The following is a 27718-nucleotide window of genomic DNA, read 5'->3' as shown; positions in this document are numbered from 1 at the left end:
GAGAGAGAGTAGAGAAAGACAGACACCTGCAGACCTGCTTCACTGCCTGTGAAGCGACTCCCCTGCACGTGGGGAACTGAGGGCTTTAACGGGGATCCTTATGACGGTCCAGTCCTTGCACTTTGTGCCACCTGCGCTTAACCTGCTGCACTACCGCCCAACTCCCACATTATTAACTTTTTAGGAAGTTTTGAGCTAGGAAGTTGAAATCTGCTAACCTTGTTCTTTTTCAAGATTTTGTTAACTAGTCTGAGTTCAAATTTTGTTGACTACCTTGAGTGTGGTGCCAGTTTGCCAATTTCCAGGAAAAAAAAAGCTGTGATTTGACAGATTGCCTTGAACCTGTACTGACATCATAACACTGTGGAGTCTTCTGATCCATGAACATAGGATGGCTGACAATATGCTAATTTCATACATTAATATTTACAGATGTCTCTTCTAGTAATTTATCACTTAATGGGAGCTACCAAGTTCTTTGTACTCCGACGCTAATAAGGTGACAGTGAAGCTAAAACTCAAATAACTCAAGAAAGAATAAAAATATGCTATGATAATTATTGCAGTACTCATGAGAAAGTATTTGCTCTCACAAGTACTACAGTAAATACTGGGAAATCATAGGGAAGTAGCCAAATGTCTTAGAAATTTTCTAAGAAAACGAAAATGCCAAATTATTAGCATAATGGAAATCTAAATATCCTGCATTATCAGTTATTTTATTTAAAACCTGTAAACATGTAATTTATAAATAGAGCTTCCAAGACTTTAAATTAGTGTATATTAAAAAAATCACAAGGGAGTCGGGCGGTGGCGCAGTGGGTTAAGCGCACGTGGCGCAAAGTGCAGGGACTGGCTTAAGGATCCCGGTTTGAGCCCCCAGCTCCCCACCTGCAGGGGAGTCGCTTCACGGGCAGTGAAGCAGGTCTGCAGGTGTCTATCTTTCTCTCTCCTCTCTCTCTGTCTTCCCCTCCTCTCTCCATTTCTCTCTTTCCTATCCAACAACAAAAGCAACGTCAACAATGGCAATAATAACCGCAACGAGGCTGCAACAACTAGGGCAACAAAAGGGGAAAAATGGCCTCCAGGAGCGGTGGATTCATGGTGCAGGCACCAAACCCAGCAATAACCCTGGAGGAAAAAAAAAATCACAAAGTAATCTGATGTAAAACAGCTTAGAATTTGTATATCACTTTTTTTATTGGATAGAGACAGAGAGAAATTGAGAGGGGAGGGTTAAGTAGAGGGAGGGGGAGAGAGAGACAGAGACACACCTGTAACCCTGCTTCACCACTCCTAAAGCTTCCCCCCTGCAGGTGAGGCCCAGGGGCTTAAACCTGGATCCTGGCGAACTGTAACATGTGCTCTCAACCAGGTGCACCACCACCCAGCCCCAAGCTGTCTACTTTTCATGTGTGGGACCTGTACTAGTTTCAGAAGCCATTTCTGATGAAGAAAGTACAAATTTGCCTTGAGAATGTGAATAAAGAGAGGAAATCTGTTCTGATAAGTATAGAAGTTTACTCTAAAGTAATGTGTCAGCATCCCAGGACCTGGCTCAGCAGCAGAGCCCAGGCATAGGGGAGGCCTGGGTCTGATCCCCAATGTGAAAACACCAAGGCTCAAAATTGGTAAAGCTCCATGAATGGTAGAAAGGTTCTTTAAGCTCTCTCTCTTTAAAATATTTATTTATTTATTTTCCTTTTTGTTGCCCTCATTGGTTTTTATTGTTGTAATTATTGTTGTTGTTATTGATATCGTCGTTGTTGGATAGGACAGAGAGAAATAGAGAAAGGAGGGGAAGACAGAGAGGGGGACAGAAAGATGGAAACCTGCAGACCTGCTTTACTGCCTGTGAAGCGACCCCCCTGCAGGTAGGAAGCCAGGGGCTCTAAACGGGATACTTAGGCTTCGTGCCATGTGCGTTTAACCCGCTGCGCTACTGCCCAACCCCAGCTCTCTCTCTTTATCCCTTTTACTCTTCTCATTCCCCTTTGAGCCCTCTTATATCTAAGAATAAAGGATTAACAATATTTGGCAGGGAACCAGATCAGCTGTACCACACATGCTTGAGGCCCCAGGTTTGCTGCCGGGCACCTTTAAAAAAATTTGTTCGATGCAAATGAAGTAAGCTATTGAGCTCAAAAGAAAATCTGTGCTTGCTGCTGAGAGTGCTGAGAGGAGAACACATGAGCCCATCTATCTCTTAAGCTTAGCCTGGGAGGTACTTACTATACTGCTTCTCCAGCAATCCCTGCATAAACTCCGGAGGATGAGCCAGAAGCTTGCGCGCAAGGCCTGGAGGCCAAGTCGCAGATAAATGAACTTGACTTTGTGAGTATGTGTGTACACATTCTATTCACCTGTCTCCTATTTCAAGCTGCCTTATTCTTTTTCAAAAGCACTGCCTTTTCTCTGTATGATCTGCTCCTATGTTTTGTACCTCTCTCCTCTTCTAGCTTAGTAGAATACATGTTGGGGTTTCTCCCGTGAGCAATATCGGTAGGGGCTGTTTTGTTGATCCACTATTACTTCACCATCTGACCATGTGTATGTTTCATTTCTTTCACAGAGGTCAGGGTTAGTGTCTGTCTCTCTCTCTCTCCCTGCTTCCACTCAGATGTAACTAGCCTCCATACCAATACCAGTACGCATGTTTCCTGTTTCTTCTTTCCACTGTTACATCAGGTGTTCTTGTTTGCCTGAGGGCCGATGTTCAAGCCCCTGGTTCCCACCTGCAGGGGAGAAGCTTCTTCATGCACAAGTGGTGGAGTGATGCTGAAGGTCTCTCTCCTTCTCACTGTCTCTCCTTTCTCTCTTCCTCTGTCCCTCACTACCTGTCAATAGAAAATTAACACCGGGAGTGGGGCGGTAGCGCAGCGTTTTAAGCGCAGGTGGCGCAAAGCGCAAGGACTGGCAGAAGGATCTCGGTTCGAGCCCCCGGTTCCTCACCTGCAGGGGAGTTGCTTCACAGACAGTGAAACAGGTCTGCAGGTGTCTTTCTCTCCCCCTCTCTGTCATCCTCTCCTCTTTCCATTTCTTTCTGTCCTATCCAACAACAATAATGTCAATAATTACAACAATAAAACAACAAGGACAACAAAAGGGAATAAATAAATATAAAAAAAGAAAATTACCACCACTGGGAATGATGGAATCACGTGGGCACTGAGCCATATTGATAACTCTAGTGGCGAGAGAGAGAGAGAGAGAGAGAGAGAGAGAGGGAGCGCAACTGCCAGTGGTGCTTTTTCTCTGTGCTTTTATTCAGATAGAATTACATTTTTCACAGGAGAGCCCCAGGGTAAGTGGGAGGGCTGGATTATTTTTTTAGCCCATCAGTTCATAATGTGGCAGTGACAGAAAAGTGGAGGTTGCTCCCTTTGTGATCAGCATACCAGCTAGGGAAGAGAGACAGGAGGCCTGCAGGGGGCTTGGAGAGATGGACCCCGTGTACAAGTGACAAATGCAGAGGAGGCCTGTGTCTCTGCTCTGCCTCTGGGTGTGTTGACATTATCAGAGCTACTTGGTAGCAGTGCTTCTCTGCATCTGTTGAAGAGCAAATCTGTCTTTTGTATTTGAACAGTATGCCCTGTCGGCATGATGTAATGTTGTTATTTATAGGATCAGGGGAAGAAGTAGAAAGAAAAAAAGCAATTCAGGAAGAGAAACAATTCCCTGAAGTCCTGTTAATTGCAGACTTCTCTCCCTCCAATCCATACGGTTCTCTTTATTACTTTGGGTGCTAAAGGATAGAGTTAGCATTTTATTCTAGAAGGACACAACATGCAAGGTTGATTTAATCTGGCATAGGAGAGACGGAGGATAAATTTGTCTTCACTTTCCAGGGAGACAAATCTATATTGTGTGGTTTAATGACTGTCTGAACTAAAATGAGAAGGTGATAGTTACCCAAACTGTCATGAAATTAAGTACATTTTCTGTTTGTCAACTGTCTCTACAGGCTGTGGGTGTGAAGAGCAAATAAAAGATTATTATTGATTTATATGCCTAGGCTCACTAAATGTATATAAGAGGATGAGCTTTCTCTCGCCCATGTTAGCTCTAGTCCTAAGGGTATAAGAACATAATCTATTGTTAGAGGTGTTCTCAATAGAAGTATCGCTAACCTGATCACTCTCTACCAACCCCTTCCCTCTGAATTTCTGGCTGTCTCTATCCAACAAATAAATAAAGATAACAAACAAAAAACCTAAAAAAAAAGAAATGTAAACAAAAATGTAGACAGCCCTTAAGCAACTTTCGTTATGAAAAGATTAGTGATCTGAATATCCTCCTGGTAGAGTCATCATTCAACAATGTTCGAGGACCCAGGTTGGGTGGGGCAAGCTTTGTGAGTGGCAGAGCAGTGATACAGGTACCTCTTCTTCTCTCTCCCTCTCTGCCTTCTCCTTCTCTCTCAATTTACCTTTGTCTCTGTACAATAAACAAATACACCAAAAACCAAGTTCAAGCTCCAGATTTTAGAATGATAGCATGCAGGTTATTCAAAGACAGACTGATCTAAGTTCAGAAGATAATTTCCAAATTAAAGTTCTCAAAAAGCTTACATAGTAGCCCCAGTATGGTTCCGTAGCCCCCATGTCCACTTGGTCGATTCCAAATTATATTCCTCCATGAGGATAATTTCTGGAACCATCCGTTCCACCCTGGTTCCATGGCTGCCAGTTCTTAGCAACATCGCTCCGCCAGATATTCGTCGGGATGCAGCATCATCTAAGTTCATTTCCCACGTCTACGCTCGACCGGACCTGCCAATATACGCGGATATCTTCACCCACCCTGTCCAACGCTTGACGTCTCATCACCCAATCTGGTCCCCTACGCCTACACTGAACTTCTCTGATCCAGACTCTTGGAAACAGAGTTGGCAGTCAGCTGAGGTAAAGAACAAACACCTCATCACAGACCCCTGCAAGCGTCAACCCGGCTTTGACCTAGCACGTTATGATTGGGCCCTCCTCAATCGCTATCGAACAGGCCATGGCCGGTGCGCCGCTATGTTCCATCACTGGGGAGCCAGAGACGACCCAAACTGCCCCTGCGGCTACAGACAGACTATGCCCCACATAGTCAACGACTGCCACCTCTCCAGATTCAAAGGAGGTCTCGAAACTTTACATCAGGCTCAACCTGACGCTGTTGACTGGCTACGGAAGAAGGGCAAACGCTAGAAGAAGTAGCAACTTCATTAAAATATATTTATCTTTTTCATCCACATATTTAAGTATTTTATAAACAGACTAATATTTAAAATTCATTTAAATTCATACCATATCCATATCATATAAGCTGCCCGTATTAATGTATACACATAAAGCTAAAGGCAGTATATATATCATATATATACATACATATATATACATACATATATATACACATGTGTGCATATACAGACTGTAAAACTGAAAAGACTGCAAATCTGGATTGCTTACAGAAAAAGAAGAATAGAGAGAAATAAAAATATGATATTAAAATGCAGATATGTGAGGCTGGGGATACAGCATAATGGTTATGCAAAAGGACTTTTGTGCCTGAGGCTCTGAGTTCCCTAGTTCAAGCTCAGAGAAGGGGAGGAGAGGGGAGGGAAATCCAAACAAAATACTAAAAAAAAAAAAAACCAGACCTGTCCCCAGTATGTTAAAAAGAATCATGAAAAAAAAATCAATTGATTTTTTTAATAGACTTGCTAATAAATAGCAAGGCAGAAATGAGTAGAAAATACCACAATTCATGTCTGTAACTATCAGCACAGATTTTAAAACTGAAGATCACATATAATCCAGGGGTCACTGTGGGTTGACTGCTCTTTGACATTGCTGAAGCACAGGCATCTCAGATACATTTGCAAAAAAATCATTTTCTTAAAGCTGTTACATTATGGAAATTCAAGGAAACATAAGTATGAGTCCTACATAATAGCTACAGTGCTGTGTCATGCACACGCCCACTACACAAATCGTGGGCTTAACTTTGCCAACAAATCTCAACAGCAAAACAAGTTCTTTCTCTGAAGATGAGAAAGAAAAACTGATAACCTCACTTGCCAATCTTGGCCTCTCAATAAGATGAAAAAGCACTGCATCCCCACTTGGTGGACATTTATCACAAGCTCTGTACTCTATGAGATCATTAACCCCCCCCCACACACACACACACACAGTAACATAAGCCTGTGGGAGAAGTCGACAAAGGCAAAGAACAACAGAGGAGGGTGAGGAGACAGAAGCAAAATGCTACAGACATGCAGTGAGGGAGAGAAAAGACAATTAAGGCAGAAAATTCTTTCTATAATCTGGCTGACGGCCAAATGCCACAGTAGTACCAAAGGAAAAAAATAAAGGAGAAGGAAAAAAAAAAAGTGAGCACACCATCTTGACTTGCAAACAGACTCTAGAAGCAGCCAAAGTGTAGACCCTCACTGCTATGTCAAGTCAAGCCACAACGAAACATAATAAAGCCAATATGTTATAGCTATGAACAAGTGACTGGAAAGACATGGGTATGCTAATCACCATCCTCTCATTTGAATTCCAAACAGTTCCAAAACAACAAAGCATGAAGTTAATGAGACTGAGAGAAATTGGACATAATCTGAAAATAACGAGTTCGGGAAAGTGTGTGCGTGGGGGGACAACAGCAACATCACATTGAGCTAGTCATTCTGTATGATGGCAGCTTACACAAAAGCAGCTGCTCAAACTCTTCTGCAGATTCTGAGTCACCAAAGAAATGAAGTCAGTGTCAGATGATGCACCTGTTGAGATTAGAGCCCCTGGACCATGTTCTGAGAATGTTTATTGATGAAAAGATCTCAAGGGGGGGATGGGCTCTGGCCTAAATGAACCTGAAAAGAAAGATTCGTTGCAAGCAACTTCATTTCCTGAGCTGTGCATGTTTTCATGACTGAGCTGAAACATTTCAGACCTTACAAAAAGCCTTGATGAAAACCACAGCAAACTCTCTGAAGAGTTCATCTACAAACGAAAGCTGGTAATCTGACAGTTCCCTAGGTAGTTACTCTGGGAGGTAAATGAAACTCTGGTATCTGGGCACCTGGAGAATAAAATCACCATTATTCTTCATATGCACTATTCCAGCCTTTAGTTCCATGATTGTTCAACAATTTGTTTGGCTTTGTATGTTAACTCTCTTTTCAGCCACCAGGTTCCAGATGCTAGCAGGATGCGACCAGATTTCCCTGGACAGACAACCCCACCAATGTGCCTTGGAGCTCTGCTTCCCCAGAGCCCTTCCCCACTAGAAAAAGAGAGAGACAGGCTGGGAGTATGGATCAACCTGTCAACACCCATGTATAGCGGGGAAGCAATTACAGAAGCCAGACCTTCCACCTTCTGCATCCCACAATGATCTTGGGTCTATACTCCCAGAGGGTTAAAGAACAGCGAAGCTGTCAGGGGAGGGGATGGGATATGGAGGTCTGGTGGTGGGAACTGTGTGAAGTTGTACCCCTCTTATCCTATGGTTCTGTCAGTGTTTCCTTTTTATAAATAAAAAATTAAAAAAAAAAACTAGCATTATTTCAAGCCAGCCCTCAAATCATTTCATCCTCTGGACCAGTGGGAAGAACTAAGCAGAAATAGATGTCACATTTTGCTTGGCCCTCAAGCTACAGTCCACTAAGCAAGAGCTGTAACACATTTTTTAGGGCTTTTATTTTCTTTTTCTTTTTGTCTTCTAAAAATCTAATACCAATTGGGTAGCAAGTTGCTTCATTAGTGAAAGGTGAAAACACCTGCCATCCCTACTCCAATTTTAATTATCTTCTCTAAAAGAGACTGAATATTTGCTCTGATGTTAACTATGAAACTAGCTAAACCACATATATGAGAATCTATAATGGAGCAGAGATTGCCTTGTTGCCAGAACTTATCAAAAGCAGCAAATAATTACATCCTCTCAGCATTCATTCAGTCCTCATTAAGAATGGACGGTGGCACAAATTGAACAGCTATAAACTAAGCACTTTTGTTTTAAAATAAAAATCAGCTGAAATGGCATGCATAACAACATATAAATCTTAACTTTTAATATTCCTATTTAACATTTGCAAAATCCAGTTTAGCACATTCATTGGCCTGTGGAATAAAGGGAGTTAGTCTTTATTTTAAAAAGTTTCCTTATTGGCCCATATTAATAAAGAGGAAAAATCACTAATAAACCATCTAATTGATAGAGCAACAAAGAAATCCAAGGATCAGCAGGAGATAGGAAACAGTTAACTCAGAGCAGAAGTCACTGATATAGAAAACAAAAAGACCACCTGGAAGATTAATGAAACCAAGAACTGGTTCTTTGAAAGGATAAAGAAAATAGATAAACCACTAGCTACACTCATTAAGAGAAATAGAGAGAAATTATCAGGCACTCGGAGGTTATACAGGCTGCTGTGCTAAATATGAACATATGTGGGCCCTGGGTCAGGTGAATGGGGTAAACAGTTAATTTTATTCATAGATCTTCAAGTTTGGGAGCTAATCTCTGCCCTAATCTAGCTTTCTTTCTTTCTCCCTTTCTTTCTTAATATTTATTTATTTATTCCCTTTTGTTGCCCTTGTTGTTTTATTATTGTACTTATTATTGTTGTTATTATTGATGTCATCATTGTTGGATAGGACAGAGAGAGATGGAGAAGAGGGGAAGACAGAGGGGGAGAGAAAGATAGACACCTGCAGACCTGCTTCACCGCCTGTGAAGCGACTCCCCTGCAGGTGGGGAGCCAGGGGCTCGAACTGGGATCCTTCCTCCAGTCTTTGTGCTTTGTGCCACCTGCGCTTAACCTGCTGCGCTACTGCCCGACTACCACTTTCTTTTTTTAACCAGAGCACTGCTCAGCTCTGGTTTATGGTGGTGCAGGGAATTGAACCTGGGATTGCAGAGCCACAGGCATGAAGAGTCTCTTTGCATAACCATTATGTTCTCTACCCCTGCCTGCTCAGATCCAGCTTTCTAGCCCTATTCTCAACTCTGACACCATCTTCCTAGACAATATGTTTGTCCACCTCCATGCAGCAATCAAACTCAAGAAAAATTAGAAAAGTCAAGAGCCCCCTAGGAACACTTCTAAAATAGACTTCTTAGCTTCTTTCCACTCTAAAATACTTTTGGTTCCTATTCATTAACCATTTTGTCCTGCTTTGTATCTTAACTGACTTTTAGCTACCAAACTGCAGATGCTATCATGCTTCTACCTTATCTTCCCTGGTCAGATAACCTCACCAGTGTGTCCCTGACCTCACCTTTCTAGAGACCTACCCCACTAGGGAAAGATAGAAAAAGCTTGGGAGGATGGACTGACCTGCCAATGCCCATGTCCAAGGGAGAAGCAATTATAGAGCCAGAACTTCCACCTTCTGTACCCCCAAAAGAATTTTGGTCCATACTCCCAGAAGGGGAGAAATGAAAGGCAAAGATGGCCAGAGGGCTCTGAATTCCAACTCAGTAAGGACCCAGAAAGAGAACAGGAAAAAAGGAAGAACACTTGGAAGTAGTAATAGATTTATGTGTGACTTAGAAAGGAAGAGAAGGCAGGAACATTGAAAAAAAGGGCAGGCTAATATATATAAATATAGACAGATAGTTGTAGAAAATAGTCATCCCTCTCTGCAACTTTGGGAGAACCACTGTAGCTTCCAATAGAGGTCACAGAGATCCAGAACTCTGGTGGAAGGAATGGTGCAGAATTATACCCACTATCTTAAAATCTTGTAAATCAGTATTAAGTCACTAATAAAATTTTTTTAAAAAAGAAAAAAAATTCATTATTTATCTATGAAAAGGAGAGAATAAGAGCATCACTCTGACTCAAGTGATGCTGAGGATTGAACTCAGTACCTCAGGATTGCAAGGCAAATGCCCTAGCCAATGTGCCACCTCCAAGGCCACAGGGGAGTTAATTGTAATAATCACCTAGTGGCACAATACTCTTGTTGTGCCAGACGCAATCATAAACTCAAGACTCAGTTCAGATCATGGGGACTGTTGGCCATCACCTGCTTCAATCTTCAATGGCAAGTAAATGCACACTGCACAATGACTGTTCCTTAGAACATCTAGGGGCTTGCCCTTAACTTTTATTCCAAAAATGGTTGCTGAAATGACAAAGCTTAGTCAATTGAAAATTTCCACTGGCACTCTTTGCCCCTGCACAAGCCTAAGGGGTAGAGAGGTATCAACAGCCTGCATGCACACCTTTCCCTGCATGTAGAATAATAACTGAGACAGAAACAAACATTCACCAACCAAACTGCATAAGAGATTGATCACAACTATACTTTCAAGACAGAGAGAAAAGGGGTGAAATGTAACGGAAGACTCCTGACCTTGAATGCAAACAAAACAGTTTAAAGATAAAGGAAACTACCTCAGAACATAGGTTTAAGTAATTCAGACATTGGTGAGACTTGCATATGTGTAGCTGGGATCCATTACCAGCATGTTTTCTAGCGTGTGCCTTTAACCAGGTGTGCCACCACCTGGTCCCTATCTAGCAACTTCTATGTATGAAGTTGAGGAATCTTCAGTTTGAAAGAAGCATTTTGTGAAGAAAAGGGGCTACTGGAACAGTAACATACACCCGTTGCCAATAGCAACAACAAAATAAGTGAGGAAATTATTCCTGTACTCCTGAGAGCACACTGAGGCAAGATCTTCAAAATCACCAACGGTGACTGCTGGGGGGCTACCTTCTAGTAGCTGCTTAATTAGCTAGATAGCAGGGCTTAGTAACAGGAGCTATTAATGCTTTGTGTAGATTCACAGATAACCACCGGTGGGAAATGGGCTGTGCAGCTAGAATGACAGCCCACCTCCACACACACACACGCACGCACGCACGCACGCATGCACGCATACTTATGGTTTATTTAATATAAATGTTTTCATTTTTCTTCAAATCCTCAAAAACTCAAGCAAATACACCAAAATTAAAATAACAACAACAACAACAACAATAATAATGTACAAAGATGACCTAGAATACCCCACATGTTAATGCTAGGGCATGTTTGGTTTCTAGAAGTAGACCGCCAAGCTCCACTCATTAAACAAACCCTCTTTGATCCCTGTTTTTCTGTGTGATAGCCTTGTTCTGAGGAGTAAATGAAGATGCACGGATAACGCCCCAAGTACAGCACCTAGCCAAATGGAGCACATGAATGAAAACTACTAATATTCCCAAGTTGATGCTGTCCTTGATGTTTCAAGTAACCACTTGTTTATAAACCAATTATTGGCCAAGAGGAGATTTCAATAATAGATTAGTAACTCCAGAAAGATAATAAAGTGTTTAAGTGTTCTTCAACTAACAGCTCTTACTAATGCTCCTATGTCTCAGCTGAGTGCACCAATCCTGTCTCATTACCAGTGAGGAATCTCACCCCTCCTTCGCCCACATCTCCTGAACAGAAGGTAACTAACTTGACTAACATCCTGGGTTCCTGGAAGAATTCTCTGTAGCAACCATGCACTGAAAGGCAGAAGAACAAAATGTTCCACGGCCCTATGACATCTGGGCTCTTTTTGATACTTATCCCTAAGGGGAAAAGCAGCTATTTGATCAGCAGAAGGCATATATATATATATATATATATATATATATATATATATATATATATATATATATATTTTTTTTTTTTTTTTAAAGACAGTACCTCTAATCGTTGTACGCGTCCTTTGAAAAACATAAAGAGGGAAGAATTTGGATAAGCAGCTTCTTTTTTGAGAAGAATCTCCTTTGCTTCATCCAGTCCTGCTTTGTTATCACTGCCATCCAAAGCAAAAAACGGGCGGACCACAGTATGATACCAGAGCAGAGCTAATCTAAAGGAAAAAGGAGAAAAACCTTTAGCAAAATTTCTTATAGTGTTTCTATTTTTAAGAAAATCAGTATGTGCTTTTCCAATACAGACAATTTCTAAAATAGCTTACTCTGCAGTCTCTGGAGAAATAAAATCAGCATGTTCCCCTGTTTCCCCCATTTTAATTGTATCAATATTTGGAAAACTGCAACTACAGCACAACATATGTATCAACAAACTCCTATCAGGTGAGAGATGAATTAGGAAATGGACGTATTTAGCTTTCCTGAGGCTTCTTCTAGGTGGATGGATAAAGATATGACTGAGGAAAAACTTGATAGCCAGACATTACTCAGCAATGCACACACTAGACACAATAAGGTGTTATACTGACTTCACGTTACTGTTCTCTTCATTAACTATTTAAATAGTTGTTATTTGAGTTTTGGTTGAACAAAACAACATGACTCGGTTTAGTTAAATATCACCAAATATCCAAACCACATATAAAAAAAATGGACCCAGGACCCAAATCATCAAGGAAAACTACCCCCACTTAAGGATTCTACTTAAAAATAAAAATGTTTGAGTCACAGAAAAGGCTTATCCAATTTAAACTGTTTTTCTCAAAAGCCCTAAAATCAACACTGTCTATCTGAGTGATTGTAGTCAGTCACCAAAACCATTTGATGTTTATGAACAATTATTTAACCTGTTTAAAATATGGGACTGCCAAGAGTGCCCTGTTCTCTGAAGTAAGCTTATAGAACACCACCCAAACCGCAGCACTGGACATTCCATTATAAGACATCAGACATGGCATCACATCACCCAATCAAGCATTTTACCTGAAGTTTCCTTCACAGTCTTTGATCGTCCTTTATGTACTTTCAACACTACATTATCTACCAAAGCATTGCAATACAGCTACTCACGTAGCCAAAGGGGCCTTCATGTCCTTACTTTCGCTCGCATACATCAGTGAAGAAAGCCCCTGTAGGCGGTCTCCAGGAAAACCCAGCAGGTTGATGATTTTGAGCAGGTTTGGGGGCACCATGGATATGCAAAGGTGAAAAAGGCCATAGCCAAAGCTAACAGCACCTTTCAGTCTGTTTAGAGACTCCTCAGACACCCCTTCAGTCACAATGTGATTATCATTTGCAGCGTCAGAAGTCAAAGGCTCTTCAGTGAGCTTCTTCTGATGCAGCTCCTGGAGGGCATTGATGTCCAGATAGCATTTATTGTAAATCTTCCAGGCTTTCCTAAGGATCCACCCACCTTTTATATATGCTATAAAGAGAAGGGAGAAAAGCATGAAAATAAAAAAAGCATTCAAGACAACTTCCCTATACTGGATACTGAAGAACAATAACCTGAAACGCAAGCAAAATTAAAGAAAAGAAGAAGCAGGGCCAGGAGATGGCTCACCCAGTAGGGTGTGTGCCTTACATGTGTGATACCCCAGGCTGGAGTCCTGGCACCACACAAGAGTGCCATGACACCTGCTTTGGTGTCTCTCCCTCTCTCTTGTCTTTCCCTTTCTCTGTATCTATCTGAAAGAAAGAGTGAAAAGATAGCCCAGTAAAGGTGGAATCTCACAAATATTTGAAGTCCCAATAGGACAAAATGAGTATGAATCATCAATGACTATTACCATTATTCCTGTTTTCTCCATAGAAATTAAATGTCTTATTTTGTTGCCTGCTTCCCTTCACTACACAGGATGGTCATGTGTCAAAAACCACACACTTTGCTGTTTTTCTTGTTTACTGTTGTACCCAGGCCCTCACATAATAACTAGGGCACAGTTTTCAATATCTGCTAAATGAAATCATGAGTGTGAGTATTACTTCAACCCACCATTTTCACCATGTGTTCTCTGAAACCCTTTGCTACGTCTCTGAAATGTCATGGCACTTTCCCAATGTCTTTTTTAAAAACAACGCTTACATTTCTCTACTCCACGTTATATTCTTTCTTAAGATTGAGTTCTAAGCCTAATTTACAAGCACCAAACACAGCAACTTGACAAAATAGGTAAAACAAGCAAACAAAATAAAAAATTATCAGGTGAACAAATGACTAGTGTATAAAAAGCCATTTTCCTGTTAAATGCCAAAATCCAAAAAAAAAAAAAAAATCCAACTCATGACAACCTAATATCCACTATGCAGCCTAGACATCCCTTGGATACATATACACTGGTGTTCATGCCTTAGAGAACCAGTGCCGAGGAGTGGCAAAGAAGTTACTTCATATCAGAGTGAAAGGTGCTTTATTTATTTATTGCCTCCAAGGTTATTGCTGGGGCTTAGTGCCTGCACTATGAATCCACTGCTCCTTGAGGTTTTTCCCATTTTGTTGCCTTTGTTCTTGTTATTATTGTTATTGTTGTTGTATAGGATAGAGAGAAATCTAGACAGGAGGGGAAGACAGAGAGGGGGAGAAAAAGATAAGACACCTGCAGACCTGCTTCACTGCTTGTGAAGCGACCCCCCCTACAGGGGGGAGCAGGGAGCTCAAACCGGGATCCTTATGCCAGATTGTGTGCTTAACCCACTGTGATACTGCCTGGCCACCTGGTGGTAACTTTAAAGCCACCACTATTACTTCCCATTAGGCATTTTTTCTTAGTGGAGCCCTCTTGAGAACAAGTGGCATAAAGGAGACATCAGAGGTAAGACATGAGGTTTCACCCCCTTCATGCACACTTGCTCCCAGATAAAACTCAGCCTGCTATAAACTCTCAGCCTGTTAGGATTTTCACATTCCGATGAGGAAGGGAAAGTATATGTGCTCATTTGATTGTATCATTACCACATTTATATAAAAAAATAGTTTTCTTACAACTAAGGAAGAGAGTATCTGTTCATCACTACTATCTACATGGCAAGAACACTCTGGCCTCATGTTGAATGGAAGACTTATGTTCTGGGCTTCTATTCCTTTAAGAACGGCAGAAAAAAACTTGTTATTTTTAATTACAGAAAATATAACATAAATTCTGATTTATAAAGCTTAACCTTTGAATTAGAGATCCTGAAGGAACCCAAGAGGTGACTCAGCTGTAGAGCACATGCCTTCCAGATGTGAGATCTTGGGTCTGACCCCTACAACCACAATAGCACACAGACAGCATAGAGTGTGTATATGTCAAGTGCTCTGGTGTCTCTCTCTCTCACTTCCAACCTCAGCTCCAAAAATATATAATATCCCAACATCACCATAAGCCAGAGCTGAACAGTGCTCTGGTCTCATTCTCTCTGGGTGTATCTCTCTCCCTCCTTCCCTCCCCACACTCATTAAAATTAACTGTCAATGGTTAAAGGTTTAGGAAAACCAAGAGGAGACAGGGGGTAGATAGTTCATCTGGAAGATTGCACAAGGCACCATGCACAAGGTCCTGGGTTAGAGCTCCAGCACTGAATAAACAAAACAAAACTAACTAACCAAGTAGATAGACAGATAGATATAGATAGATAGATAGATAGATAGATAGATAGATAGATAGACAGACAGACTGACAGACGTACAGATAGATATTTAAAAGCTTACAAAACCCTAAAAATATGAGTCAGTTACTGGCCAAGTTCCTACTATGTACTTAACTCTGAACCTGGCACCTGAAGAATATAAATGAAGTGTAAGATAGTTTTGGACCTCCAATGCTCACACAGAAAATTAGAAAATAAACAAATGAAATATATGTTCAACATAAGATTATAGACATGGATATGTTTATTGTTTATATTCCTCGGGGCCATACACAGAAAAACAAAGACAGCCTTAAGGTTATAAGTGAATTGCTCTTATTTTTTTCCTTTTTGTTATTAAAGTTTATATAACAAATATAAGAATATGTTAAAATGCCCCAAATGAGGATTATATTATGTAACAAATATAAGAATATGTTAAAATGCCCCAAATAAGGATTGTGGAGTTTCAAAAGAAAACTTTATGCCTTCAGACCTCCATAAGTAAATAGAATTTTAGAGGAGAAATTTAAAAATAGAAAATTCTCTTCTATTCTTCATTTTCAAGATACTGTGGAGCTTCCATTTTGGAAAAAGCAGCGTTCAGAAGAGAGGAACAGGACTGTGAATATACAGGGACAGATAGACAACCTATTCAGGACAGAGTCAAACAGGGGACACACAGGGGCAGAAGGCTTGGGGTGGTCTACTGAAATGAAGGAATCTACCAATGACCAGCAGAGAAATGAACACCTGTCACTGAGAAGCAGGGGATCCCAGTGAGCTTGAAAGAATACAATCCGTGACCCAGTTCTCAGTTGAGGAGCTACAGTAGAAGAACAGCAGCAAAAACAAAAACAAACAAACAAACAAAACAGACATAAAAATCCAACAATGCAAACTGCAGAAAACTCAGTGAGGCAAAAACGATATGATAAAGTCACATTTTTATAAACAAGAAATTAATTCCACATGTGTGTGGCTTCTTGTCGAAGAAAGGGGTTTGAATGTTTAGTAAAATGCATGTTAGTCTATAGTAACATACTTAGTGGTCCTACTTCAAGCCAAGTAAACAGGGACCAAAAGTTTGATAAAGTCAGATTAAAAACTGAGGGCAGTCAGACAGTCCACTTGGATAATGTACCCACTTGGCCATGCTTGCAACCCGGACTCAAACCCAGCCCCACATTAGAGGAACTTCAGTCTGTGAGAGCATTCTATCTCTACCTCACTTTCTCTTTCGATCTGAAAAAAGTCAGCCTAGTAATTACAAAGTTCCCGGTAAATACCAAAAATAAAAAAAAATAATAAAAAAACAAATATCGACAAGCAAAGCTAATGCACATGCAGAGGGGGAGTCTTTTTGTTTTTTCTTCTACTTGCTAAGTTCAACCTAGTACTAAAACAAGTTCCCCCAGACCTGCCCTACTCCTCCCATCCCAAATACTATGAACCAAATGTCTGGATACAGACAGACTCCACCGGAGGAGCCAAGTCAGAATCAGGGACCCTTAGTCATCAAACAGCAGTGCAGCCAGTGGGGGCATTTCTTCCCAACAAGCCAGAACTACACAGTCTTCCCAGCCTTCTTTCCATATGGCTCCTCTGAAAGGTCAAACATAAATCATTTTTGTCTTCATTATATGCCTGCAGAGGAAGGTTCAGTGAGCAGAAAACCACAGGCCATTTGTCTGCCCTTATGAGGGCCAAAGTCAGTGAACTGGGCACTGGAGGGCAGATAGGAAACCCTGTCCTCACCATGGTAAAGGGGTCTTTCCTTGTCTAAAAGATGAAAATATCAAATCACACTAAACTGACTTGGGAGTATGTCCCAGTGACTTTTCAGCAGGCATGTTATCGACCAGGCGTAGAATCCAGTTTGTTCACTTGGTCTAGAGGAAGATGGCTAATCTTACGGCGAAAACTAAATTCAAGCTTGCCTTTCTTGTGACCTACTATATATATACTGAGTTAGATTTTACTAATTTTCCTGTGAGGGAAATTAGAATATAGGAAACCATAAACTTGGTAGTCAGGCAGTAGCACAGCAGGTTAAGGGCAGGTGGCGCAAAGTGCAAGGACCGGCGGAAAGATCCCAGTTCAAGCCCCCGGCTTCCCACCTGCAGGGGAGTTGACTCACAGGTGGTGAAGCAGGTCTGCAGGTGTCTGTCTTCCTCTCTGTCTTCCCCTCCTCTCTCCATTTCTCTCTGTCCTATCCAACAACAACGACAATAATCACTACAATAATAACTACAACAATAAAATAACAAGGGCAACAAAAGGGAATAAATAAATATTTAAAAAAAGAAAAGAAAAAAGAAACCTTAAACTTAATTTCATATAAGAAGAACAGTGAACCTCAATGTGGACCAAGAATAGTAGAAAATGTTCCATCCTCCAGATAAGAGGGGTACAACTCCACACAATTCCCACCACCAGAGCTCCATATCCCATCCTCTCTCCTGATAGCTTTCCTATTCTTTAACCCTCTGGGAGTATGGACCCAGGGTCATTATGGGGTGCAGAAGGTGGAAGGTCTGGCTTCTGCAATTGCTTTCCTGCTGAACTTGGACATTGGCAGGTCAATTCATACTCCCTCTCTATCTCCCCTCTCCTCTCAATTTCTCTCTGTCCTGTCAATAAAAAAATGGGACTAAAAAAAAAGGAAGCAAGTCATCTCTAATCTATTTTATTGCTGATGTTCTATTTTGCTGTACTTCTTTTTTTTCTTTTCTTTTTCATCATTAATTTATATATATAATAAAAAATATTGAAAAGATCATAGAATAAGGAGTGCTATTCCACACAATTCCCACCACCAAAATTCTGTATCTCATCTTCTCCCTTGAAAGCTTTCTTATTCATTTTTTTTCATTTTATTTATAAAAAGGAAACACTGACAAAACCATAGGATAAGAGGAGTATAACTCCACACAATTTCCACCACCAGAACTCTATATCCCATCTCCTCCCCTGATACCTTTCCTATTCTTTAACCCTCGGGAATATGGACCCAAGATCATGGTGGGATGCAGAAGGTTGAAGGTCTAGCTTCTGTAATTGCTTCCCCATCCAAACTCCCAGCCTGTCTCTCTCTTTCCCTAGTGGGGTGAGTTCTGGGGAAGTGGGGCTCCAGGACACAATGGTGGAGTTGTCTGCCCAGGGAAGTCTGGTTGGCATCATACTAGCATCTGGAACCTGGTGCTTGAAAAGAGAGTTAACATACAAAGCCAAACAAATTGTTGATTAATCATGAACCTAAAGGCTGGAATAGTGCAGATGAAGAGTTGGGGGGGGAGGTCTCCTTTTTGTAGATAGTTAGTAGACATATTTTAGTTATATTCCAAAGGGCCTGTGGCTATACTAGCTTTTTTTTTCTTTTTCTTTTTCTTTTTCTTTTTCCTTTTCCCCCTGATCCTGAAATCTGATATGCAGGTGGATCCAAGTTATTGTCTGGGGAGATGATGTCATAGTTGGAAAAAGGACCAGAAAGCTGGATCAGGGAAGAGAGTAGCTCCCTAACATGGGAAAGGGGTATAAATACTGTTGAAACCCCATCGGTTTGATGTGATCTAGGGCCCAGGCCTCTGCATCCCTGTAGATAGGAGCTCACATTCCGTGGCTATGAGTAGGAACATTCCAAGCTGCCGCCATATCAGGATCCATCTTCCTAGGGTGTAGCATAGAGTATGTTGTCCAGCCTCTCTTCAGAGGACAGAACATTCTCTACCATTGTTGTTCCAAGTTAAGGCAAGGTCCTATTGGAACCTTTTTTGTTTTTTATTGAATTTTAATTTTTATTTATAAAATGGAACCACTGACAAGACCACAGTTGATAAGCGGGAGGTTCCTGCTGTTTTAGGGTTCAAGAAGGCAATAGATAGTTATTGCTGTAATCAAATTATTTGGCAGTTAGGTTAACTTTGAAAACCCCTTTGTTAGGATTTGCTGTATTATATACAACATCACCATGATTTATGTCCTTTGACATTATTTGTATATAGCTGTGTCTTATGAGTAATGCCACCGGTTGCTTCTGTTCTCCCTGGTCTAAGCTTTTAAGAGAGTCAGCATTTCAAAGACTCAGCCTATGGTCTGTGCATTAAAAATTTTGAGAGATTCAATCAATTTTCCCCTCTCATATGATTTATATGACTATTTTTCTATATTTTCCAAGTTTTTGCTAACAATATTTAGTAATGTTATACTTATAATAGTTAAATAAAAGAGATGGTATTAACTGATGATTCCAAATCTCACCAGAGCAGGGAGGGGCTCATGGCTTGTGTCCCTTCATAAGACTTTCAGACTTATAGAGGAGTTTCATTATTAGAACACAGGATTTCTAGATACCGTCCCTCTGTCTTCCAAAAATATGATTTTTTCAAACATCTTATTTATTTATTAGTCATTTATTTATTTATTTATTTATTTATACCAGAACTCTGTTCAGCTCTGGCTTATGTTGGATCAGGGGATTGAGCTGGGGACTTTGGCACCTCAGGCATGAAAATCTCTTTGCACAACCACTATGCTATCTAACTCCCTCACCCAATTTTTCAAACATTTTACTATATTTGAATTATCATTATTTTACAACAGACATTTTCCTAATGGTTAAAATGACCTCCATAAAACAGTCCTTTTAGAGGGTAGGTGGTGGAGCACCTGATTGAGCGCACATGTCACAATGCACAAGGAACCAGATTCAAGTCCCAGGTGCCCACCAGCAGTGGTGAAGCAAGGTTGGAGGTGTGTCTCTGTCTCTTATCCTCTCTATCTTCCCTTCCTTCTTGATTTGACTGTCTCTATCCAATAAATAAATAGATAATACAAATTTATTTATTTTTTTAAACAGTCCTTTTGGGGATCAGTGGTGGCATACTGGGTAGAGCACACATGCCACGAGCAAGGACTTGAGCTCAGGCCCCTGGTCCCACCTGCAGGTGGGCGGGGGGAGCTTTGGAGCAGTGAAACATTATTGCAGGTAGCTCTCTTTCTCTCTCCCTCTCTATTCACCCTCCTCTCAACTTCCCTCCGTCTCTATTCAAAAAGAAAGAAAAATGAATAATGGTCATCTAAAGTGGTAGATTATTTGTGCAGGCAGTAAGTACTAGGATAATCCTGATGGCAATAAAAGTAAATAAGTAAGTAATTAAATAAATAAATAAATAGCAACAAATGCTGGAGAGGTTGTGGGGACTGCTAGTGGAATATAAATGGACCCAAACCCTGTGGAGAGTAGTCTGGAGAACTCTCAGAAGGCTATAAGTGGGCTTACCCTATGATCTTGCAATTCCTCTCCTGGGGATATATCCTAAGGGACCCAACACACCCATCCAAAAAGATTTGTGTATACCTATGCTCATAGCAGCACAATTTTTAATAGCCAAAACCTAGAAGCAACCCAGGTGTCCAACAACAAATGAGTGGCTGAGCAAGTTATGGTGTATATACACAATGGAATACTACTCAGCTATTAAATTGAACGGATCATGTTAAGTGAGATCAGCCAGAAAGAGAAGGATGAATATGGGTAGATCTCATTCATAGACGCTGAAAAATAAGGTCAGGAGGGAAAAACAGTAAGCAGAACTAGGACTGGAATTGGTGTACTGCACCAAAGGAAAAGACTGGGGCTGGGGAGAGGGTTCAGGTCCTGGAATATGATGGCAGAGGAGTGGAGGTTATATTGTGACATGGAAAACTGAGAAATGTTACACATGTTAAACATGTACATGTATTTTACTGTTGACTGTAAACCATTAATCCTCCAATAAAGAAATAAAAAGTAAGTAAAGAGATAAAAAAATAAAGGAAAAAGTAGTACAAGGTCATAGAAAATGCCAGAAAGCCTGTCTTAACCTAAGAGGCCCAGATAGGTCCATTACTCTTTTATATACATATTTCATTGTGAAATTTCAAATGATGACTTCTTTTTAGCTGCATTTTAAGCCCTTAACCATGAAAGTGTCAGGATAGCCCTCACATTTGGATTAAACAGAGAGGAAAACATAGACAGACAGACCAGACAGAGAGAGAGAGAGAGAGGAAGCAAAAGGTAAATGTAGAAAGACAGAACATACTTTAAAATAATGATAAATTCTAGGAAGCCCAAAATTTGGATGTCAAAATAAGTTCAATTTCAGCTTGGACTTGTTCCAAATAGAAACAAACCATCCTCAAGTATAAGACTGGAAGGAGGGGGTAAGAAGGGGAGATACAGAAAGAGAGAAAAAAGGAAGGTTGGAGGAAAATTGGCCTCTGATAGCTTAGAAAAGAAATTCTATGATATAATTTTTAGCAACATACATTTTTAACCAAGATTTAGAATAATATACTTTACTGCTTATGATTTTTAGCAGATTTCCTTTTTAGATTGTCATTTTTTCTCATTAATTTTCAAATAAATTCTATTTACCAAAGAGGCAAGTTTCTACTCTTAGTATTAGGAAAGACATAGTCACATAAGCCAAAAAACTATTGTCAGTGATTAACTAACTCAGCCTTACTGCTAGCTAGTAGAGACGTAATTTGAGTCTCTACAACTCAAGTAAGTAAAACTGCAGAACCTAGGAAACCATCTGTCTTAAAAAGTCAGTTTATAATCCTCATCAAGATTTATTAATGCAGGTCACTCCAGTATACTAAGTAATCTTTAGTACATGCTCAAGCTCACAGTAACATTTTCCTACAATACTTAAACCAGGGGAGTCGGGCTGTAGCGCAGCGGGTTAAGCGCAGGTGGCACAAAGCACAAGGACCGGCGTAAGGATCCCGGTTCTAGCCCCGGCTCCCCACTTGCAGGGGAGTCGCTTCACAGGCGGTGAAGCAGGTCTGCAGGTGTCTATCTTTCTCTCCCCCTCTCTGTCTTCCCCTCCCTCTCTCCATTTCTCTCTGTCCTATCCAACAACGACGACAACAATAATAACTACAACAATAAAACAACAAGGGCAACAAAAGAGAATAAATAAAAAAAAAAAAAAATACTTAAACCAGTTACATTTCACTTTAAAGGTTATTACTGTAACTTGATACCCACAAAGAGAAAAGTATTACATCTCCCTCTCTCCGTCATTGGTAAGTTTTCCAAGTATAACAGTATTATCTTGAGACAGAAAGATGAAACACAGACTTCAGGACCAAAGGTTAGACACACATAAAGCATCTGTGGGTTCAATTTCCCAAGTAATAAATCAGTTCATGGCCAAAGAAATGTGGCATGTTCCTAAAGATGGAAATAAGAGGCATTCTAAATAAATAAATAAATAAATAAATAAATAAATAACCTACTGGTTGTGCCCACTGAATAGCAAACACCATTAAAAAAGAAAGAAGGCTTTGACATACCTGACAATTCTTGCTTTACAAATGCAAGTACAGCCAGATAAACTTGACAGTCAGCAATAATTATCTGCCTCTGAAGCCGATCAACCATAGAAGGGGCAGATTTTCGGACATCCACCTATTTAGTGGGAAAAAGGAATACACTGATATATTATACACAAAATATATTCATTCCAAACAACTGCTCTATAGTGCAAAATAATTTCATATAGGGGATGTGAAAAAGGGCAAAAACTGACATTTATCCTGTAATCCTGGGACTTCATTTCAGTGGGTCTAGATTTGCTCTGATGATAATACAACACTTAAAAGCATCATGACTCGGGAGTCGGGCTGTAGCGCAGCGGGTTAAGCGCAGGTGGCGCAAAGCACAAGGACCGGCATAAGGATCCCGGTTCAAACCCCGGCTCCCCACCTGCAGGGGAGTCGCTTCACAGGCGGTGAAGCAGGTCTGCAGGTGTCTATCTTTCTCTCCCCCTCTCTGTCTTCCCCTCCTCTCTCCATTTCTCTCTGTCCTATCCAACAACAACAACAACAATAATAGCTACAACAATAAAAAACAACAAGGGCAACAAAAGGGAATAAATAAAATAAATAAAATAAAAATAAAAAAAGATAATAAAAAAGCATCATGACTCAAAGACAAATACTCTAAGTTATAAAAACTGAGTTGGGGCTGGGCAGTAGCACACTTGGTTGGGCACACATGTTACTATACACAGGGACATGGGTTTGAGACCCCTGCTCCCCACCTATGTGTGTGTGTGGGGAGGGGCCTCTCACAAGCAGTGAAACAGGTCTACGGGTATCTCTCTTCCTTTCTATCTTTCCCTCTCATCTCTATTTCTCTCTGTCCTATAGAAGAAAACGAAAAGAAAAAAATGGCCACCAGGAATAGTGGATACATAGTGCTGGCACTAAACCCCCCAGCAACAACCCTGGAGGGAAAAAATAACAAACCAAAAACTGAATTCATGAGAAATGTGAAAATTAACAGAGAAATTCAGAGTTCTAACTTTTTAAAACAGTATAAGTCCTTACTTAATAAAATGAAAGTCACTAAAAGCACAGTCCATTCCCCAAAGTGGTTAACATGAAAATCCAGCTCTGCAGTTTTCTACTGCAGGCAAGACTAACATTAGAGTTTACTCTCCTCTTGCATACAACTGAGATATGAGGGCTAGAAACTGATTAAATTGTAGTTAAGGATAAGACATCTAAGGAGAAGAATTAAAATTAGTTTTGAATGAATCACTGATTGAACTTGAAATTTAAGTATAACCTCCTAGGTGCTCTGTGAAATAAACAAAAAGCAAAGCTAAAAAAATCTACTTTAAAAAAATGTTGGTCCCTACACCTTTGGACATCTAATCTTTGATAAGGGGGCCCAAAGCAATAAGTGGAAGAAGGAGGCTCTCTTCAATAAATGGTGCTGGGAAAACTGGGATGTAACATACAGAAGAATGAAACTGAACCACTTTATCTCACCAGAAACAAAAATCAACTCCAAATGGATCAAAGACCTAGATGTCAGACCAGAAACAATCAAATACTTAGAGGAAAACATTGGTAAAACACTTTCCCACATACACCTCAAGGACATCTTTGATGAATCAAACCCAATTGCAAGGAAGACTAAAGCAGAAACAAACCAATGGGACTACATCAAATTGAAAAGCTTCTGCACATCCAAAGAAACTATCAAACAAACAGAGAGACCCCTCACAGAATGGGAGAAGATCTTCACATGCCAGACATCAGACAAGAAACTAATCACCAAAATATATAAAGCGCTCAGCAAACTTAGCACCAAAAAAGCAAATGACCCCATCCAAAAATGGGCAGAGGATATGAACAAAACATTCACTCCAGAGGAGATCCAAAAGCCTAACAAACATATGAAAAACTGCTCTAGGTCACTGATTGTCAGAGAAATGCAAATTAAGACAACACTAAGATACCACCTCACTCCTGTAAGAATGGCATACATCAAAAAGGACAGCAGCAACAAATGCTGGAGAGGATGTGGGGACAGAGGAACCCTTTTACATTGCTGATGAGAATGTAAATTGGTCCAGCCTCTGTGGAGAGCAGTCTGGAAAACTCTCAGAAGGCTAGACATGGACCTTCCATATGATCCAGTAATTTCTCTTCTGGGGTTATACCCCAAGGACTCCATAACACCCAACCAAAAAGAGGTGTGTACTCCTATGTTCATAGCAGCACAATTCATAATAGCTAAAACCTGGAAGCAACCCAGGTGCCCAACAACAGATGAGTGGCTGAGAAAGCTGTGGTATATATATATACAGTGGAATACTATGCAGCTATCAAGAACAATGAACCCACCTTCTCTGACCCATCTTGGACAGAGCTAGAAGGAATTATGTTAAGTGAGCTAAGTCAGAAAGATAAAGATGAGTATGGGATGATCCCACTCATCAACAGAATTTGACTAAGAAGATCTGAAAGGGAAACTAAAAGCAGGACCTGACCAAATTGTAAGTAGGGCACCAAAGTAAAAGCCCTGTGGTGAGAAGTAGACATGCAGCTTCCTGGGCCAGTGGGGGCTGGGGGTGGGTGGGAGGGATGGGTCACAGTCTTTTGGTGGTGGGAATGGTGTTTATGTACACTCCTAGCAAAATGTAGACATATAAATCAGTAGTTAATTAATATGAGAGGGGGAAAATCAATTGTACGTCTCAAATTTTTTCAAAACATAAACTGAATCTTTTTAATATATAGGCTGTGTATTTGATATGCGGACTCTCTCAAAAGCCTAGACCAAGTAGATTAGAAGCATCCAATAGCACAGCTATATACAAGATACTGGGTACTGTACAGCAAACCATAACAAAAGGACTTTTCAAAGTTAACCCAATTACCAAGTAATGTGATGATAACATTAACTATTGATTGTCTTTTTGTTTTTTTTTAAACTTTTTCTTTTTTTTAAATTTTTAAAATTTTTAAAAATATTTTATTTTATTTATTTATTCCCTTTTGTTGCCCTTGTTGTTTTATTCTTGTAGTTATTATTGTTGTTGTCGTCGTCGTTGTTGGATAGGACAGAGAGAAATGGAGAGAGGAGGGGAAGACAGAGAGGAGGAGAGAAAGATAGACACCTGCAGACCTGCTTCACCGCCTGTGCAGCGACTCCCCTGCAGGTGGGGACTGGGGTTCGAACCGGGAGCCTTAGGCCGGTCCTTGTGCTTTGCGCCACCTGTGCTTAACCCGCTGCACTACAGCCCGACTCCCCTCTATTGTCTTTCTGAACCCTAAGACAGCAGGAACCTCACATCTCCACTATAGAGCCCCTACTTCCCCCAGTCCTGGAACCCTTGGATAGGGTCCACTTTCCCGTATGCCCCTCCCAATCCATATCAAATAATATTGCATCCGCCGACCTCAACCTAACCAATGCAACGATTGCCACCTCAACATGCTTCACCTCAGACTGTGTCCAGAGACTTCACGTGTGGAATGACAACCCTTCAGCTTCATTACTCGGGTGAGACCTTTCCTTTTATAGTACACTCTAATTTCATCTCAGGTGGTTCACTTTCTAACAAAGTCCCAAAACCTAGATATACACCAGTTTCTGTGAGAGACAGCTTATATTCACACGTATCCATAAACTACTGCAAAATATATACCTGAAAGCAGAAGTACACTAGAGTTTGCAGTGAGTACCTCCCTAACACTTCCTCTCCACTATTCCAAGCTTTGGGTCCATGATTGCTCAACAATTTGTTTGGCTTTGTATGTTAACTCTCTTTTCAATCACCAGGTTCCAGATGCCATCAGGATGCTAGCCAGGCTTCCCTGGATTGAAGACCCCACCAATGTGTCCTGGAGCTCAGCTTCCCCAGAGACACACCCTACTAGGGAAAGAGAGAGGCTGATTGGGAGTATGGACTGACCAGTCAACGCCAATGTTCAGCGGGGAAGCAATTACAGAAGCCATACCTTCTACCTTCTGCAACCCTCAATGACCCTGGGTCCATGCTCCCAGAGGGATAGAGAATGGGAAAGCTATCATGGGAGGGGGTAGGATATGGAGATTGGGTGGTGGGAATTGTGTGGAGTTGTACCCCTCCTACCCTATGGTTTTGTTAATTAATCCTTTCTTAAATAAAAAAAATTTTAAAAAAATGTTGGGAGTCGGGCGGTTGTGCAACAAGTTAAGCACACATGGCACAAAGCGCAAGGACCGGTGTAAGGATCCTGGTTTGAGGCCCCGGGTCCCCACCTGCATGGGAGTCACTTTACAGGCAGTGAAGCAGGTCTGCAGGTGTCTGTCTTTCTCTCCCCCTCCTGTCTTCCCCTCCTCTCTCCAGTTCTCTTTGTCCTGTCTAACAACGATGACATCAGTAACAACAACAATAACTACAATGACAATAAAAAGACAACAAAGGCAACAAAAGGGAAAATAAATAAAATTACAAAAAAAATTTTTTTTAATGTTGGGGCTTATTGTAAAAAAATGCTTCAAAGTTATTAAAATCACTTGAAACAGAACACTAACTTTGTAATACAGAATAAACATGGACAAAGCAAGATACATGGCTTTATGATGGTTTCACAGTGACAAAAGAAATGGTTATATTTTTACAAACATGAAAATAGTAAATACTGATATACACATGATAAGTCTCACCTATTTCTAGGTTAACATAATTAGCATAATTCATCATGGTCACTGTTGTCTCCAAGCTAATCCTCAGCACTCATCACTCAGTTTAGATAAATGTCAATCAAGTGATACTTCAATTTCTTTGCTTATAATAATCATTGTGCAGTGCTGCTGAAATGGCTAATGAGATACTCTGTGTGAAATGCTTTTTAAACTGCAAGGACTCATTACAAATTTTAATTATTATCAAGTATACTAGGCAACTACTAGATTCTGAGCATAGACAAGTAAATTATCTTACACTCCAATGAGGCCATGCTGAACTTACTACCCTATAAAGTAGTTAGAACACTGAAGAATCAAAAAAATAATAAATAAATGAATCTGTAAGTTCTGTCCATTAGTGAATCACCCCATATTCA

General features: G+C 40.6%; 1 protein-coding gene across 3 annotated transcripts in view; it reads right to left on the bottom strand.

Annotated features, from left to right (window-relative positions):
* TTC39C (tetratricopeptide repeat domain 39C) overlaps positions 1-27718 on the bottom strand; it is a 140525-nt gene that overhangs the window by 31919 nt on the left and 80888 nt on the right. For all 3 annotated transcript variants that reach the window (XM_060173609.1, XM_060173610.1, XM_007536376.3), the window contains exons 4-6: positions 22664-22778; positions 12776-13130; positions 11694-11862 (exon numbers count right to left, since the gene is read on the bottom strand). In XM_060173609.1, the coding sequence (XP_060029592.1) occupies positions 11694-11862; positions 12776-13130; positions 22664-22778 (639 nt within the window). The remainder of the gene's footprint in view (positions 1-11693; positions 11863-12775; positions 13131-22663; positions 22779-27718) is intronic.

Source organism: Erinaceus europaeus, chromosome 15, assembly GCF_950295315.1.
Source record: "Erinaceus europaeus chromosome 15, mEriEur2.1, whole genome shotgun sequence".
In the NCBI taxonomy this organism is placed as follows: Eukaryota; Metazoa; Chordata; class Mammalia; order Eulipotyphla; family Erinaceidae; genus Erinaceus; species Erinaceus europaeus.
Note: the sequence above shows the minus strand (reverse complement) of the source record. Positions and strands in the feature narration are given on the sequence as shown.